A 19,994-nucleotide genomic window follows, 5' to 3' on the forward strand; every position below is an offset into this window, starting at 1 on the left:
CAGCACAAAAAAACACAATAAAATAAAGAATACAATAATATTACATAATATAGCTTATATATAGGCATCTGTTAGTCTCATGAAACAATGGATTTGCGCCTTGGAAAGTTTCCAGGGCACAGGCCTGGGCAAGTTTGTATGGAAAACCAGCAGTTGCCCATGCTGCAAGTCTCTCCTCTCCACGCCACCGATGTTGTCCAAGGGGAGGGCATTGGGACCCATAAAGCTTGGCACTGGTGTTGTCGCAGAGCAATGTGTGGTTAAGTGCCTTGCTCAAGGACACACACGCTGCCTCAGCCAAGGCTCGAACTAGCGACCTTCAAATCACTAGACAAATGCCTTAACCACTTGGCCACGCGCCAACACTATAGCTTATATACATAGGTTGTATGTCCATAAAGTGATGATAGGCACAGTATTAGTGTCTGTACATAACGTGATTGACAGGGAATGATAAAGTAGCGATGGTAGGGGTATGGAGGGGAGGGTTTATTGGGTGGAGGTATTGATCAGCCTTACTGCTTGGGGAAAGTAACTGTTTTTGAGTCTGGTGGTCCTGGAAAGATTTACAATCCCAAGATTTGTTCCTCCTTAGTTTCAAAAATTAGGGATCCACCATGTAAGATTATGTCCATTCATTCTACATTTAGCCCATAAAGGAAACAGCCATAGAACTTGAACTCTGTTCAGCTCTATCAGAATCTTATACTCTCCAATGGGGCAAATTCGCAATCTTCAAGTCTCCACTGGAGACAGGCTAAGTTAAAGTTGAAGTTTATTGTCATCTATTTTTTTTTACAACTAAATGAAACAATACTCCTCCAGACCATGATGCACCCACAGAGCACATTAAACAAAATATTACCTTATAGATAGATTAATAAAGTAAACAAGTAAACAGCTCACTATCCTAGTGACAAGACCCCAGAGGTGGCAGGGTATTCATTAGTCTCACAACCTGAGGGATGCAACTGTTATTCAGTCTGGCAGTACTAGTCCTAACACTTCTGTATCTCCTTCCTGATGGTGGTGGGTCAATGAGATTGTGGGATGGATGGTAGGGATCCTCAACAATGCTTTGGGTCCTTCGCTTGCAAAATGTGTAAATGTCACAAATGATTGGGGGGGGGGAACCTCGAACCTCTTGGCAGTTTTTACTGTCCTCTGTAGGGACTTGCGGTCTCATACCTTGCAGCTACCATACCACAAAATGATGCACAGACAGGACACTCTCAATGGTGTTCCTGTAGAAAGTAGATAGAATGGGGGCAGGAAATCTCACACACTTCAATCTCCTCAGAAAGTGTAGACGCTATTGTGCCTTTTGACTAGTGAGGTGTTGTGGGTCCAAGTTAGGTTGGTATGTGCACACCAGGGAACTTTGTATTCTTTACTCTCTCCGTGCTGGAGCATTGATGTGCAATGGAGAGTGGCTGACCTCTGCTTTCTGAAGTTCACAATCATCTCCTTTGTCTTGTCCATGTTGGGACTTGGGTTGTTCAAACCACAGCCTGGGACTTCAACGAGGTTTGTTTGAAGAAAACCCTCCCCAATTATCATCAGCATATAACCTGCAGCACCAGAGCTCCCAACACACTAAACCACTGTATACTAAGATAAGGAATGTCTACCATTTCCAGACCACATTTTGGTAAAACTGATCATGTGGCTGTCCTCCTACCTGCATACAGCCAGTGGCAAAACAGCAAAGCTCTCTAGGGGCACACGAGTATGCAATCACAGATCCTTAAAGTAGAGGTTCCCAACCTGGAGTCCACAGACCCATGGTTAATTGTAGGATTTCATGGCATAAAAAGCTTAGGCACCTGAGAACGCATTCACAGATCCTTCAGCGAATAGCAGCACCAAGTATCTGTTCATAGATAGTTTAGAGAATAGGGCACCCGAGTATCTGTTCATAGTTAGTTCAGAGCAGGGGTATCAAACTCATTTTAGGTCACGGGCCGGATTGGGCAAAATGTGACTTCATGCAGGCTGGACCAGTTGTGTGCGTGCGTGCTCTCACAGCTCTTGTTGCCTTCGTTTTTTCAACCTGCTCTCATGTGTCTCAGTCTCTGCTATAACTACAAAGTGTTTCATTTTACGAATTTCGTTTCTTATGAAGGAGATTGCCTAGCAAGCATTATTTTTATGATTGGTATTAACTTACAGTCGTAGGCTACAAGAAAGTTGTGATGAAAGAGAGAAAAAACGAAGCTATTTTGGCTAAGATTGTTTTGGGAGCCACACCCTTTCCATTAATAAACTATTTGAAATCGAACATTAGCAGACACAAATGTAGACCTAACGAAACAAATTGTAAATGTAGGCTACGCAACTGCACCTAATAGCCTGCTTCCAGCAATCAAACTCAGACAATGAACACAGTTAGTCTCTAATTTTTATTGAAGTGATCACATTTACAATAATAGTCAGAAAATGAATGAATCACAATATTATGACACTCAATATTTCAAAATGCATTTTGCTTACATGACGCAGTGCATCGAACAGTGTCACTCATTTTTCACTTGTTGCTTCCAGACACCCGACATCTCTTGGCTTTAACCAGTCTGTCAACATCAGGGACCAGTTTCTGGGCAGTTGTGATTTTCATAATGTCATTTCGATGTCTGTGTGTCAGCTGCGAGCGCAGTTTGGATCTGTTAATGTTCATTATGGAGAACGCCTGCTCACAGAGATATATTGTCCCCAACATGCAAAGGATCTTTGAGGCAAAGTCTGTCATCTTGGTGTACATCGGTCCCAGGTATTGATAGAATGAGTCCAGACCCACGGTCTCAAATTTATATTTCAAAACTGAGTTACACTGAATTTCAATTAGTTCCACTTAGAGTTCCTCTGGCACATCTGATGCTGCATTGACGGCAAACGGCGAGCAAAATAGTGAGATTTCCACCTCAAGCTGAGTGAAGACTTGGAAACGATTCTGAAACTCACTTTTCAGCCATGATATTTTGTCCTTGTACCTGTCCATGTTGTCATTATTCCCATGAGCGACTGGCACAGACTGCAAAGAGGGGAAATGAGTTGGGTTGCTCTGGGATAGTTGCATCTCCCACAGGCCTAATCTAATTTGAAAGGCATGAATGCTGTCATAGAATTCCGTAACAAGTTTGTCGCGGTCTTGCATGTTAACATTACGCACACTTAAGTGCTCTGTTATATCCACCAAAAATGCGAGTCCTGGTCATCCAACTCCGCCACTGGCTTCCCTTTCTCGTTCATGAATAGTCCAATTTCCGCACGTAATTGAAAAAAACGTTTGAGCACAATCCCTCTGCTCAACCAGCGGACTTCAGTGTGGTAGGGTAGGCCATGTCCAAAATTACTTTCGGACAAAAGAGTGTCAAATTGCCGATGGTTTGCCGTTGACCTCACAGAAGAAAAAACGATCTTTCCAATTATCGTTGAATATCCGACCTTCGAAGTCAACTTTTCTTTTCTTGGAAAGCATTTTGAACCAGAGCAGCAAACACAGTCTCAGCCTTGCTACAGGTGTTTACTTACCTGAGTACTCTGTGTGCTTATACTGTGTCTGATGACGTAAGTGGAGCCCTAGTGGTCTTCAGTGTAGGGTGGTAGGTGCTTATGCACAGCGGGTGGTTAACTGCTGCATACTGTTCTCTAAGTACACACAACAAGCTGCCAGCACAGCAGGCGGCACAGACAGTGGCGGAGAGAGCAGCTGTCATACAGATACATAATAAATGGTCGTGAATATACTTTCCCCCACCCCCAAATCATCCCGTGGGCCGGACTGGACCCCTTCGCGGGCTGGTAGTTTGACACCCCTGGTTTAGAGAAAGGGGCACCTGAGTATGCATTCACAGATCCTTTATAGTAGAAGTTCCCAACCTGGAGTCCATGGACCTCATGGCTAATTGTAGGAGTCTATTGCGTAAAAAAACTTGGGCACCCCAGTACATATTCACAGATCCTTTACAGAACAGGGGCACCCGAGTATACATTCATAGATCCTTTAGGAACCAGCACCAGTTGATAATGTGGTTAAGATGGCATATAAGATGCTTTTCTTTATTAGCTGGGGCATGATTACAGGGAGGTCACAGCAGGAGGCAGGACTACATACAATGGTGGTTGGTGCACAGTTATTTTAGTTATCACATCATAAGAGAGGTGCAGTTGTACTACGATGGAAACAATGGAGAGCAAATTTTTGAGGATGCTGCCGGAACTGCAAAATTACAACTGTGAGGAAAGATAAGATAAGCCAGGATCATTTTGTTGGAACAGATACTTCAAATACAGTTGTGTAAAAATATGAGGGACCTGAAAGGGTGAAATTAATAGGGCCTATATTCCTCAGTAGCAGGGTGCATTGGGTTAAACACCAGAGATTCTATAGATGCTGGATATCCAGAGTAACACACACATAATGCTGTGGCAACTTAGCAAGTCAGGCAGAGTCTATGGAGGGGAATGAAGAACTGATGTTTTGGGCACACCTGGTGCTGCTGCTAACTATTGTCCTGATGGTTATAGATTTACAATTCGATTGCACTGGAAAGGACAAACAATTCCATCAATGGCTCTCAATGGTTTCACTGAGATTTGCTCTCCACAATTTGAAGAACAAGCTCAAATCTACACAAGTTCAAATCAGCCAACAAACTCAACCTCATCTGTTCAAATCATGCTTGATCCCCTTGCAAATTGAAGACATCTTTGGTTTCTTATCCTGACAACATGCTTCTGAAAGAACTACTTCTGCCCTTTCTTTGTACAAAGTCACAGTCATGGGAAGGGATTTCTTAGTTCTGACTGGCACTGCTGGTGATTGTATGACTGTACTTGACCACTCAAGCAGCATTCAAGACGACTACTACTTCCTTTCACACATTCATCTGGAATACTCAAACATCTTGATATCGCCGAGTGCTTCTTAAATCATTTCACATTTTTATTTTCACAGCTCAACTCCACACTTATTTACCCCTGGGTGAAACATTTCCTGCTACTTATCAATTTACTGGAGCTTCCAATTCTGCTCAGAGTATGTTATCTGGTGAAAGCTTTCCAACTTTCTTTCTTCATGTCCCCAACCTGCACACATGAATATAACCTGCTGCCAAAAGCACATTTCATTAATTGCAGGGCTTTGGGCAGACTTTCTAAATAATCCTCTGTAACCAGCCTACTGAAGATGCAGCCTACGCATCCATCCCACTGGCCTCTGAAAGCACATCCAATGTCTCAATCTGTTGGTGGGGCCTGTGATAATCCTGTTTGTGAATGCGAGGCTCTTCTCGTCATTATGTGAAAGATCTGGACAAGGTGCAGAATTGTGAGGACAGCCTATATAAAATAGACTGTGTTCCTTTCAGTAATGAAGGTTACAGAAGAGCTGCAGGGGATGTACAGCATAGAATCGGCCCAACAGGTCCACCTGCTGTTTATGCATCATGAATCACCTCTAATATCTAATCCACCAATAAAACTTCCTAAACCTCTCTCATTAATGTAGCAGTTGCAGTTTTATTAATATTACAGAAAAATATTTTGAGGCAGTTAACTGATTTCCAACAGTACAGGTTTCATGTGTCAACCATATATAAAATACTTAGCCTCACATGGCAGTCTCTTGCCATAGAACATGAAAGTTCACCGCTCAAGCGAGCAAGACTAACAGAGGAAACAAAATTCTCGCTGACTCTCTCAGTTCAGCAGTGAAGGAGCAGCGAACAGAGGTGCCAGCTTTTCGATGAGATGCTCTTTCAGATATGACACTTAATACAGGAGTGTCTGTATGTAGTTACTGACAGAAAATGATAAATGCTTGGGGGTGTGGAGGGGTGGGTTACTGGGTGGAGGTGTTGATCAGCCTTACCGCTTGGGGAAAGTAACTGTTTTTGAGTCGAGAGTGGATGCTATGTAGCCTCTTCCCTTATGGGAGTGGGACAAACAGTCTATAAGCAAGGTGGGTGGGATCCTTCATAATGCTACTGGCCCTTTTCTGGCACCTTTCTGTATATATGTCCTTGATGAAGGTTGGCTGGTGCCAGTGATGCATTGGGCAGTTCTGACTACCTGTTGTAGATAGGGTAATCAAAACTTCTGGGGCGTCCTGTTACATATTGTCAATTACCAAACATAAAAACACTACCTGGTTATTACTAGACAAGTTTGGTATACACAAACTGAGGTTGATGTATCCAATATTTCTTAAGTACTAGGCTTCCCAGGCTATGGAAATCTGACTTCAAGTTTACTTTACCACACATTTTAAAGCATTTTTTAATGCAACCAGATAATAAAATGTTTCATGATATTCATTAATTACTGGATACAGCACATATTCCATCAGTTTCATTACTGGCAGCATTAGGGTAGCTACTCAATGAAATGAAAACATGCAGAGCCATATGGATAACTATAAAAATAAACTAAAGTTTCTGACTTGATGAGGAACCAACTCAGGAGCAATTTTTAGTAATGTAATCCAGGCACTGTCTGTATCAGCTGTAAAGTGTCAGAGAAATTTAAATCTTTCAGTTAAAAAAAGTGCCAGTTCACTGTTGCATACTTACATCTTTGATGTACTCATGTCAACAGGTTCATCTCCAGTCGGTACTTCGACTTTGATTGTTGCTTTCACTTCACCTGGCCCCTTTAATAATCCCGTAGTTCTTCCGCCGCCCCGGTCAGCTGGCTCTGTTTTAATCCTGATCTCTTTCAGTTCTTCCAAATCACTGTCCAGATCAGTTCCTCGGGAACATTCCATTTTGGGTTTTTTTGTCTCAACGTCATTGTGTAGACCATCCCGTTCCAACGCTCTCTTCTGGCTTCGTGTCCTGTACACCTCATCTGTCATCGCAGAAATATCTGTTGATGAAAGGGAGGAAAATAAATTAAGACATGGACTCTTAAGATGGGGGGGGGACTCAATTTACTCAAGCAACACACAGAAGGAACAGGATCTTCTACTCACAGACTATTAGCTGCCATATTTACGAGGGCAGTACAAACAGGTAAGCACTAAAGCAGCATATGTTAGGTTAGATTAAGACAGAAATGCAAAAAAGGATGAAGAATAAAGTGCACAGAAATGGTGGCAAGAATGATAGCAGAACTGAGAGTTTGTAACCTATTTCAGAAAGAATGAACAGACAGAACCACTTTCTCTTAGAAAACACAAAAAGGTGCATCTGGTCAAAGCTGTGTAAATGATATCCGGATTTGATAGAACAGATGAAATTTCCATTCATCAGGAAGTCCAAAACTGAATATTGTACACATACAATATTTATTAAATAACTCGAAATGGATTCCTGAGAAGCATTTCCATAAGAAAATGGCTGGGGCGTGGCAGTCACTACTGAAATGAAGTCATTAGCATAGGAGCGATGAGGAAAAGGTGGGTAAAGTTAAGCCAAATGAGAGAAAGGCATACATAGACAGTGCGATGATAAGTGCTGACTCTGCTAATTTAGGCTGAATGTTACTCCGATGATATGAATACATTTTAATCGGCAGGAAGTGGAACAGCAGGCTAATGAATGTGGCTGTGGCTGTGAACATTTCTCACTCTGATACATTTCACTTCCAAGCCTGTGAAAAGAACTGAACAGAGCATTGTCCATAAAAAACTGCTCGCAAACTAACATTGGATTAAATTGCTTCAATCTTGCAGCACTGTTCAGAAAGGCGAAGGCAACCCAGCCCAGACCAAGAGATAACAGTATTGAGTGGAGTACACAGAAACATGGTTCTCTCTCCACCATCAGGGAGAAGGTGGCTAGATCTACCCCTCCCCCACCACATCTCAATCATCCCCCTCTCCATGTCTGTCCTTTCGGACATTGTGAGCTCCCATTACTGTGAACAATAGATTTATATTGCAAAATAAATAACAGTGATAATTTGTGGGTGTGCATTCAAGATAATTTTACCCAAATTTTTCATCAATATTCTTTAAGGAAGGGCGCCAACAATTCCTCTGTCTATACTTCTCGCTGCCTCAGTAAAGCAGCCAACATAATTGATGTCTCCACCCACTCCAGGCATTATATAGAACGTAGAAAAGTAAAGGAACAGGTCCTCAGCCCACAATGTTAAGCCAAACTTAATTAAACCAGTAATCAAATACCCAACTAAACTAATCCCTTCATTTTACAGAATGCCTATATCCTTCCATTTTCTGCACATTCATGTGGCAATCGAAGAGCCTTGAGTCCTCCATCATATTTAGCTCCACAAAGTTATGAGGGGTATTCATAGGCTAAAAACAAGTAAGCTTTTTCCACTGAGATTGGATGGAACTAGAATTAGAAGTCATGAGTTAAGGGTGAAAGGTGAAGTGTTTAAGAGGAACACGAAGGGGAACTTCTTCACTCAGAGGGGGATGAGAGTGCAGGCAGGAGTGGTGGATGTGGGTTTGAATTCAACATTTAAGGGAAGTTCGGATCCAGTACATGGATGGGAGGGTTATGGCCTAGGTGAGGACCGATGGGACTAGGCAGAATAACAATTCGTCATGGGCCAAAGGGCCTGTTTCTGTGTCATAAGCTTCTACATTTTTAATATGTTAATTACCAAGCATGCAGTTGTGATACTAAAAGCAGAACAATCTATGGGAAGTAAAATACACATGATCCAGGAAGATCCAGATTTTTCTGATGAAAAATCAACACCATGATTCAAATTTTTTAAAAATCTGAACTCCCTGCCACCTCCCAGGTCTCATCATGTAGAAGTGCCAGTAGTGTTATAACTCTTTACTTTTTAAACTTGGGCTGTAAATGCACCTTATTATTTGTTAATTTATTTATGGCAATATTACTTTATGTGTTGCCTCGGTCCAGAGGAACGTTGTTTCCTTTGGTGATATACATGTGTACAGATGGATGACAATAAACTCAAACTTGATCTCCACGGCCTCAGCTAGTGCACCATCTCCTGTTATAACATCAAAACTGTGACCGACTTAATCTGACAATTTCAGACCAACTTTTTAAAATGATTTCTTCATGAGTGGCCATGCTTTCAGCTGCATAGGGTCAAAGCTCTGGTGTCCCCTGCATGAGTTTCTTAACCTCTCTTAACTAAGTCCTGATGAAGGGTCTCAGCCTGAAAGATGAACTGTTTACTCCTCACCATAGATGCTGCCTGACCCGCTGAGTTCCTCCAGCATCGTGTATGTGTTACTCTTACTCAAGTTGCTCTTTAAAATCAAATTTCAACAGCTTTATACTAAAGAGACAAGTGATTGCAGATGCTGCAATAGAGACCAGAAAACAATGCTGGAGGAACTCAGTAGGTCAAGCAACGTCTGTGGAAGCAAAGGGATGGTGGGTGTTTAGGGTTGAGACCTGCACCAGCATTGAAAGCATAAAGAGGGGATTATCAATATAAAGAGGTGAGAACCAGAGAAGCATAACTGGCAGAGAGGGATTAATGGAGTCAGGGTGGGGATGGCAGCAGAGGGTGGGAGGTTATTGGTGGAAACAACAAAAGTCTGTAGATTATGGAACATCAAACTTCCAACATTTATAACCTTCACTCCAAATTTAGATTGGCAAGCAGCAGGTGAAAATTATATATGTGCACATTCAGAGGTTAGAGTCCCTTCACTGAACCACACTGGAGACTTTCAATAAACGTTCAGAAGGCAAATTTTCTCAACCAATCTGGTCTGGTTATTCACCCCATCTGTGATCATCGAGATCTATGGGGAAACCCTTAGAAATGTGGATCCCATTTCTCATCTCGGGAATGGCCCTGTATAAGGGACTAAATTCACCATCTTCCATGTGGTTCTACAGTAGTTGATTAAGGGAGAGGGGACCTTAAGACCAAGATCTCAAATCTGGGCCCCATGTTTACCATAGACCAAATGACAGTGCTCTCACTCTTCTGAATTCTTCACAGACATGTTCATCTGAAAGCACCGAGGTACCACTCTGCAAGAGCCACCAAATCCATTGTCAAGTTAGGTAAACGTCAGTGTCAGAATGCTCTCCAAGGCTAACAGTGCTATGTTCATGGCTCCAGATACTCTCAATCAGCTCCAGGAGTAGAGCTGTAGAGCTACACTGTTCACAAATCAATCCACTGCCCACATCAAGCACTCCACCTCAAGTTTCATCAGGACTAGAGACAGTGGCAGCTTAACAATAGCACTGGTCTGAAAACAAGTCACCTTTAACTCTGGGCAATGCGCTAAAGCAGCAGCTTTTTCAGCATGAGAGTAGAATCCAAAATTGGTGTCACAATTGCGAGGTGGATACTAACAGGAAAAATGCTTGACACTGCATGAATCAGCTGAAGGGAATAAAACTGATGCCTTGAAGGAAAATCTATACAACAGAGAAAGGAAGAAGCATATCCATCCGTACCTATGGGATGGGAGAAAACTCCAGTGGAACACAATCATCAGCACAGATCTACAGCAGTTGTCCCTAACCACCTGGCCACGGACCGGTACCGGGCTGCAAAGCACGCGCTACCAGGCCACGAGGAAATGATATGATTTGATGATACGAGTTAGCTGCACCTTTCCTCATTCCCTGTCATGCCCACTGTTGAACTTGAACCCAGTTGCCAACTGTTTCGTATAAGCTGGGACATCACGTATATTGGGCTAAATTGGTTTGTCCCATACGGGACCACCCTTGTCCTGTATTCCCCCCCGCTAAGGTAGAGTGTTCCGAAGAAACCATTCGTAAGCCGAAATGGCGTAAAGCACAAAAGCAATTACCATTAATTTATATGGGAAAAATTTTTGAGCATTCCTAGACCCAAAAAATAACCTACCAAATCATACCAAATAACACATAAAACCTAAAATAACAGTAACATATAGTAAAAGCAGGAATGATATGATAAATACACAGCCAATATAAAGTAGAAATAATGTATGTACAGTGTAGTTTCATTTAACAGAATCGGGAAGAGTAAGCCAAAACCGATTTGTAGAAAAAAAAATTAGCACGTACACGCATATGCACACAGGTGCCTGCACAAGGCTTCATGGTCGTGGTAGTTTTTTTCCAGGGTAAACACAAGTGTCCTGTATTTGACTGCTACATTTGTCCCTTATTTGGGAGTGAGAAAGTTGACAACCCTACCAGCCACCGCCCCCCCCCCCCCACCTCCCAGTCCACAAGATTATTGTCAATATTAAACCGGCCCGCAGTGCAAAAAAGGTTGGGGACCCCTGAACTACAGGGACAAACAGTCCAGTTTTGTCCCTTAAATTCTGCATAAGGAATGTAATCAAACAAGAAGCATAATTTTCTTTGAAACTTCAGTAATTGATCTTTGCAAATCATGCTACTGCCATTGCCCATTAAAACAAAAAGCTAGAAGCACTTGGCATGTCAGGCAGAATCCATCAGAAAAGAGACAGTCACTTCTTCAGAACTGGGAAAGACCAAGAAACCCTTTTGCTGAATCTCTCAACTCACCATTAAGCATCATTTCCTTTCATGCTATAAATTTATTGAGACCTTAAGACATAGAGGCAGAATTAGGCCATTTGGCCCATAAGTCTGCTCCACCATTCCATCATGGCTGGTTTATTATCCCTCTCAGCCCTCATTTGTGACAATTCTGACCACCATACTACACTGATTGGCTTTCTCTCAAATAATAATGACGCAGCCTACAGAAAATAAGTCATCACCCTGACACAGTGGTGTCAAGAAAACAACCTGTCCCTCAATGTCACAAAAACAAAGGAGCGGGTTGTGGACTACAGGAGGAATGGAGACAGGCTCACCCCTATTGACATCAATGGATCTGGGGTTGAGAGGGTGAACAGCTTTAAGTTCCTTGGTATACACATCACTGAGCATCTCACATGATCTGTACATACCAGCTGTGTGATGAAAGCACAACAGTGACTCTTTCGCCTCAGACGGTTGAAGAAGTTTGGCACGAGTCCCCAAATCCTAAGGACTTTCTATAGGGGCACAAAGGAAAGCACCCTGACTGGCTGTATCACTGTCTGTACTTCCCTCAATCACAAGACTCTGCAGAGAGTGGTGTGGACAGCCCAGTGCATCTGTGGATGTGAACTTCAGGACATTTACAGCAACAGGTAGGTAAAAAGAACCCGAAGGATCACTGGGGACCCGAGTCACCCCAACCACAAACTGTTCCAGCTGCTACCATTCGGAAAATGGTACCACAGCATAAAAACCAGACTAACAGGCTCCGGGACAGCTTCTTCCATCAGGCCATCAGACTGATTAATTCATGCTGACACAATTGTATTTTCTAAGGCACATTGACTGTTCTGCTGTACATATTATTTATTACAAATTACTATAAATTGCACATTCAGACAGAGATGTAACGTAAAGATTATTACTTATATAGGTGAAGGATGTAAGAAGTCAATTGAATTCAACTCACCAGCACCTCCAAAACTAAGAAACACACAACAGCCTTCAAAGTAAATCACTCAACTTTGCAGTACACTAAATAAAGTACACCAGTTCAACAGAACAGAGCTCTCCTCAGAGCATTCAAATTTGCCCCATGACAGGAAGGATGCTGAGACTTTGGAGAAAGTGCAGAAGAGGTTTACCAGAATGTTACCCGGATTAAAGGGCATGTGTTGTAACAAGAAGGTGGACAGATTTGGGTTGTTTTCTCTGTAGCAGCAGAGGCTGAGGGGAGATCGGATAGAGGTTTATATGATTATTAGACAACCAGGTGACCCATTGGGGCACCTTTTGAGAGAAAGGTAGTGCAGTGTGATGTGATTGCTTTGGAAATTAAAGAAGAAGAACTCAGTGTATTAAAGAAGAAAGACTCGTAGCAAGACAAATATTGCTCCTCCTTGTTTAACGAAGGACACTTTTTATGACCACATTTCTGGTTGATCTGCCACCCTTCAGGAATACTCTAATGTTTTCATTTCTTTTTCCCCGGCTTAGAGCCACATACAGCTGACCATGCTGGAATACCGGTTTCTCCAGATAAATCAACACATTCCCCTTGCACCTTATGTATAGTCATAACAAAGCATGACTGTATTGGGAACAGGCTCTGCCGAAGAGGGACATCTTCCCCTTCTGATAAATTGAATAAATTCTTGGGATCATGACAATGTCATTTTTGAACGCACCAAAGTTTATCTTTGCTAGGGATGAGATTGTCGTGCAGTTCTTCCACCATCATTCGCGTTCCATTGCAAAGCCTTGGTGAATCCAAGTTCCTCATTGAAATGATGGGAAATCCCCCCTTCAATTCCAGTTTACGTGGTGGCAATCCAGAGAGTTCGACGGAATCAAGGAATTCTGTTGGAAAATGAGTGGCGTTAGCTCCTTCACTTACGGCATTGAAGGAGCAGTATTCTTTCATGATTCCAGGGAAGTGTCTAATGCATGTGAAGTTTATTTTTCACATCATTTCATTAAGAGGAACCAAGATAGAATTCCTCGAGAAGAGTTCTGCAGGATTGTCGAATGTTGGGTAGATGAAATCAATGCATTCTTCCATAGTTGTTGCTGATAGAATCATATCTTCAGGTAATTTGATTTCATTGTTTTCATTTTTCTCAATCCTGTCTTCTGCAACATCCAATGAGAACTGAGAATATTGTCCTTCTCCCTCACTCAACCACATTTCTCTTCAATTGAAACTTGATGAAGCTTCTCCATATGTATGATTTTTTTAAAGCACGAATTCCCCACATCAGCATCATTTCTGCGTTTCACAACTGCTAGAAGCTGACGGAAATCGCCACAGCAAATGGTTAAAATACCCCCAAAGGCCTCAATCTTGCCACAAACATCACAAAGAGTGCGGTCCATGGCTTCAAAGCTCTCCCTCCTAATCATGGGGCACTCATCCCAGACAATAAGCTTCGCGTTTTGGAGTAAATTTGCAGTACTGGTATTTTTATCGATGTTACAAAAGGCAACCTCATTGACTTTGAGGGGTATTTTGAATCGTGAATGCGCTGTCCTACCACCAGGCACCTCTGTCTCTTCCTCTCTCCTCCTCCTCTGCCTGTTTTTGTCATTCTGGAGATGCGCAGCCCTTTCATCCTCCGTCTCTTCATCTTTGCTACCATTTGTTCTTTCGCTCTCATCTTGGAGATGTGCGGCCCTGGCCTGATCGGATTCTTGTTCTCTCCTCCGTCTGTGCCTATTGTTGTCATTTTGGAGACGTGCATGCCTGTCCTCCTCTTTCTCGTCTTCTCTCATCCTTTTTGTCCTAACTCTTTGATCCTGGAGTCATGCAGCCCCGGCCTCATCCGATTGTTGTTCTCTCCCTCTCCTTGCCGCTTCCCGACGATGTTTGGCATCATCTCTTTACCATAATGTCCCCCTTCTCTTTCCACTTGGCATAATTATGCTATCCATATATTTTTACCCTAATGCTTGATAGAAGGTAGGAAGCAGTAACACCAAAGCCTCCAAGATGCTGTTGCTTCTTGATGATGTGGTTGGCGCTCTCCTAAATGGACTTGATATAGTCACCGCTGTCCTTTGACTGCAGCAAAGGGTTTTATGGGTGTCTTGAAATATGTCATTACAATAAGATTTAATTGTCTCTTATTCATGGGTGGTATTTAGATCTATCCCAATCCTGCACATGCTGATGGTGATTAGCAGAATGTGACCCCTCGAAATCCCTCCCCCTCCCTATTTCACTCTGCCCCCTCCCCCAGCTGCCTATCACCTCCCTCATGGTTCCACCTCCTTCTACTACCCATTGTGTTTTCCCCTATTCCTTCTTCACCTTTCCTGCCTATCACCTCCCTGCTTCCCCTCTCCCACCCCTTGATCTTTCCCCTTACTGGTTTTTCACCTGGCACCTACCAGCCTTCTCCTTCCCACCCTCCCCCCACCTTATTTATAGGGCCCCTGCTCCCTCCCTCTTCAGTCCTGATGACAGGTTCCAGCCCTAAATGTTCACTTTCTTTTCCACGGATGCTGCCCGACTTGCTGAGTTCTTCCAGTGTGTTGTGAGTGTTGCTTTGACCCCGGCATCAGCAGAGTATTGTGTGCCCTCAAAATAGAGCTGCCCTGTCCTTTTGCTCTGGTAGGTGTCGTTGCTGAGGCTGACCGTGCACATGCGTCAGACTGTTGCGTCCCGATTTCCATGATGGCCGATTGGGTCTCAGGTGAAAGGCAGACCGTTGATTTTTGGCGAATGAACAATTTTATACGAATATATAACCCTGAATTTTGCCTGCATTCTGTAAGTTAGCGCATTTAGATTCGATTTAGCCAAAAAATGCTATAATGCACAGTTTGTGCTAAAATTGGAGGTCACAAACAGACAGAGCATGAGAGGCTTAGTAGTATATAGATGAGAGGCACAGATAGAGTAGAGAGACAGCATCGTGTTCCCAGAGTTGAAATGTCTAATTCCAGAGGACATGCATTTAAGGTGAAAAGGGGCAATTTCAAGGGAGATGTGAAGGGTAAGATATTTTTAAAAACTACAGAGAGTGGTGGGTGCCTGGAATGCGATGCTTCGGGTGGTGGAGTTAGCAGATACATTGAGACGTTTAGACAGGCACATGAATGTGAGGAAAATGGAAGGATGTGGACATTATGTAGCAGAAGAAACTAGTTGGCCATTTGATTACTAACTTAGTCGGCTTGGCACAACATTGTGGGCTGAAGGGCCTGTTCCATGTTACTGCTGTTCTGACAGGAGCTCTGTTATGGTAACTGGGGACAGTATCGTCAGGGGAATAGACAGAGTTCTCTGTTCTCTACAGCATCCTGAAGGCTGTGTTGCTTGCCTGGTGCCCAGGTTCGGAACATCTTATATGACCTGCAGAGGGATTGGCAATGGGAGGGGAAAGTTTCAGTTGTTGTGGTCTATGTGGGTACCAATGACATAGGTAGAACAAGGAAAGAGGTTCTGCTGAGGGAAATTAGCAGCTAAATTAAAAAGCAGAATCAAAAAGGAGGCAGTTTCTGGATTGCTACCTGAGAAAACGTGCAAATTGGCACAGGATTCAGAAGATTAGAGAGTTAAATGCGTGGCTCAAGGATTGGTGTGGAAGAAGTGGGTTTGAATTCATGGGAAATTGGCATCAGTATTAGGGAAAGAGGGAGCCATTCCATTGGGATGGGCTCCACCAGAAACGTGACGGGACCTGGATCCTAACGAATCGCATAACTAGTTGTGGATAGGGCTTTAAACTAAATAGTTGGGAGGTGGGTTCAGCAGATAGGAGAAGGATGGATAAAGTAAAAGAGAAAAGCATGGATAAAGATAAAGTAAAAGCAAAAGTTAAGAAAGAGAAAAGTAAGGGTCCAGTACAGAAAAGTCAAGTGCTTAAGAGACAAAGATGACAAAGGTAAGGGAGGTGGGGTAGCGCTCGAGATCAGAGCGATAGTGAGAGATGATATAACATCTAAGGAGTAGTATGCTGAATCCATCTGGGTAGAGATTAGGAATAGCAAAGGGATAAAAAAAATCACTGGTGGGTGTTGTCTATGGGCCACTGATAACAACGTTACAGTGGCATAGGCAATAAAGCAATAAAGTGGATGTTGTATATTTGGATTTTCAGAAGGCCTTTGACAAGGTGTCACACATGAGGCTGCTTAACAAGATAAGAACTCATGGAATTACAGTAAAGTTACATACGTGGTTAGAGCGTTGGCTGATTGGCAGGAAACAGAGAGTGGGAATAAAGGGATCCTATTCTGGTTGGCTGCCGGTTACCAGTGGTGTTCCACAGGGATCAGTGTTGGGGCCGCTTCTTTTTACATTGTACATCAACGATTTAGATTATGGAATAGACGGCTTTGTGGCTAAGTTTGCTGACGATACGAAGATAGGTGGAGGGGCCGGTAGTGCTGAGGAAACGGAGAGTCTGCAGGGAGACTTGGATAGATTGGAAGAATGGGCAGAGAAGTGGCAAATGAAGTACAATGTTGGAAAGTGTATGGTTATGCACTTTGGCAGAAAAAATAAATGGGCAGACTATTATTTAAATGGGGAAGGAATTCAAGGTTCTGAGATGCAACGGGACTTGGGAGTCCTCGAACAGGATTCCCTTAAAGTTAACCTCCAGGTTGAGTCGGTAGTGAAGAAGGCGAATGCAATGTTGGCATTCATTTCTAGAGGAATAGAGTATAGGAGCAGGGATGTGATGTTGAGGCTCTATAAGGCACTGGTGAGACCTCACTTGGAGTACTGTGGGCAGTTTTGGTCTCCTTATTTAAGAAAAGATGTGCTGACATTGGAGAGGGTACAGAGAAGATTCACTAGAATGATTCTGGGAATGAGAGGGTTAACATATGAGGAACGTTTGTCCGCTCTTGGACTGTATTCCTTGGAGTTTAGAAGAATGAGGGGAGACCTCAAAGAAACATTTCGAATGTTAAAAGGCATGGACAGAGTGGATGTGGCAAAGTTGTTCCCGAAGATGGGGGAGTCTAGTACGAGAGGGCATGACCTAAGGATTGAAGGGCACCCTTTCAGAACAGAAATGCGAAAAAATTTTTTTAGTCAGAGGGTGGTGAATCTATGGAATGTGTTGCCACAGGAAGCAGTGGAGGCCAAGTCACTGGGTGTATTTAAGGCAGAGATTGATAGGTATCTGAGTAGCCAGGGCATCAAAGGTTATGGTGAGAAGGCGGGGCAAAGGGACTAAATAGGATAAAATGGATCAGCTCATGATAAAATGGCGGAGCAGACTCGATGGGCCGAATGGCCTACTTCTGCTCCTTTGTCTTATGATCTAAATACCTGAGGCAAGTAAGAATGGAACAGCAGTTATCATGGGGAACATTAACGGGCACATAGATGGGGTGAATCAAGTTGTTCAAAGCAGTCTTGAGCAGGACATCATAGACTGCATATCTGATAGCTTTCTTGAACAGCATGTTACCAAACTTGTAACGGAACATGCTATTTTGGGTCTGGTCCTGGGCAATAAGACAGATAAAATCCTCGTTATCACAGTATGATTGACTTTCTCATACAAATGGAGGGTGCAACAGTTCGATTTAAAACCAGTGTATTATGCCTAAACAATGGAGACTACAAAGGGATGAGGGACGATTTGGCTTGTGTAGACTGGGAACACAGGCTTTATAGTGGGACAGTTGAGAAACAGTGGAAGACTTTCAAAAGTATATTTCAGTTAAAAGCAAGGACAGTAAGGGTGAGGAGAATCAGTCATGGATAACTAAGGAAATAAAGAAAGGCATCAAACTAAAAGCTTGTGCATACAAAGTTGCTAAACTTTGGAAACAGGAAGATTGGGAAAACTTTGGCAACAAAGAACCACTACGCAAGCACTAAAGAAAGGGCAGAGAGATTATGAAAATCTATTGAAAAAATCTCGCACAAAATATAAAAATGAATAGGAAAAGCTTTTATAATTATACAAAGCAGAAAAGGGTGGCTAAAGTGAACACAGGTCCCATGGAGGACGAGAAAGGGGAAGTGATATTGGGTAATGAGGAAATGGCCAAGGCTTTGAATGACTATTTTGTGCTTATTTTCACCGTGGAGGACACATCTAACATGCTAAACAGAGATGAAATGGATGCAATGGGAGGTGAGGACTTTGATACAATAGCTATCGCTAAAGAGGTAGTGCTGAGCAAACTTGTGGGCCTAAAGATAGACAAGTCCCCTGGTCCTGATGGAATGCATCCCAGGGTACTGAAAGAAATGGCAGAAGTAATAGTTGAGGCTTTGGTGATAATTTACCAATATTCTCTTGACTCTGGGCAGGTCCCGGTGAATTGGATGAAGGTGGATGCCACGCTGTAGACGTAAATTTGTTGGATCAAATAACGACAGCACAAAAAGATCGTTACTTATCTTTTCACTCGTTTATTTCTTCGAGCTCAGCCGGCCAGTGAACTTGGACCCGACATCAGAGAGAGAAACATTCTAATCTCTCCAGTTGTTCAACAAGTTCACTGCCTGATGTCAGAATTGTCAGAAGTTATAAGGCCACCGATACAAAAGAACAATCAGTTTGATAACCATTCCAGCCAAGTCAATGGACTACTGATACAGAGAACAATCAGTTTGATAGATACTCCAGCCGTCTTAATTAAAGAAAGGAATGTCCTCAAACACGCGGAAATCTGCAGATGCTGGAATTTCAAGCAACACACCTTAAAGTTGCTGATGAACGCAGCAGGCCAGGCAGCATCTCTAGGAAGAGGTACAGTCGACGTCTCGACCCGAAACGTCGACTGTACCTCTTCCTAGAGATGCTGCCTGGCCTGCTGTGTTCACCAGCAACTTTAAGGTATGTTGAAAGGAATGTCCTACCTGGTTTGTTGGAGCCACAACTTAATTACAAAGATAAGAATATACATCAAATTTATGCTTTAATTAAGAAAGGAATGCCCTGTCTAATTTCCATCAGGTACTGCCTTTTGTCAAAATCAAAAGGTGTGAAAAGCCAGAAGACATCTTATGTGGATCTGGGTGACCTTTAACCCTTATCTTGCTCCAAAGAAAGCAGCTGTGAGACGTTATTCAAACACACTGCAGTCACAGACACAGTCAGTACTTAATCCATTGTTTACAGGAATCTGAGAATCCCCCATTCCCTTAAACTTTATCAACGTCACTGTTCAAAAAAAAAAGGATGTAGGCAAAAGGCAGGTAACTATAGGCCAGTCAGTTTAACATCTGTAGTTGGGAAAATGCTTGAAGCTATCATTAAAGAAGAAATAGTGAGGCATCTGGAAAGAAATGGATCCATCAGGCAGACACAACAAGGATTCAGCAAAGGCAAATCCTGTTTGACTGGAGTTCTTTGAAGATATAACAAGCACAGTGGATAGAGAGGAACAGATGGATGTAGTTTATTTGGATTTCCAGAAGGTGTCTGATAAAGTGCCACACAAAAGACTTATCCATAAGATAAGGATGCATTAAGTTGGGGGTAATGTATTAGCATAGTTAGAGGATTGGTTAACCAATAGAAAGCAGGCAGTTGGAATACATGGATGTCTCTCTGGTCGGCAATCAATGGTGAGTGGTGTGCT

At 42.8% G+C, this 19,994-nt stretch overlaps 1 protein-coding gene across 11 annotated transcripts in view; it reads right to left on the minus strand.

The window, feature by feature from the left end:
* gatad2ab (GATA zinc finger domain containing 2Ab) overlaps positions 1 to 19,994 on the minus strand; it is a 208,947-nt gene that overhangs the window by 86,291 nt on the left and 102,662 nt on the right. For all 11 annotated transcript variants that reach the window (XM_072243979.1, XM_072243986.1, XM_072243987.1 and 8 more), the window contains one exon: positions 6,573 to 6,867. In XM_072243979.1, coding sequence (XP_072100080.1) covers positions 6,573 to 6,867 — 295 coding nt within the window. The remainder of the gene's footprint in view (positions 1 to 6,572; positions 6,868 to 19,994) is intronic.

The sequence above is a fragment of the Mobula birostris genome, chromosome 26, assembly GCF_030028105.1.
Source record: "Mobula birostris isolate sMobBir1 chromosome 26, sMobBir1.hap1, whole genome shotgun sequence".
Classification (NCBI taxonomy): Eukaryota; Metazoa; Chordata; class Chondrichthyes; order Myliobatiformes; family Myliobatidae; genus Mobula; species Mobula birostris.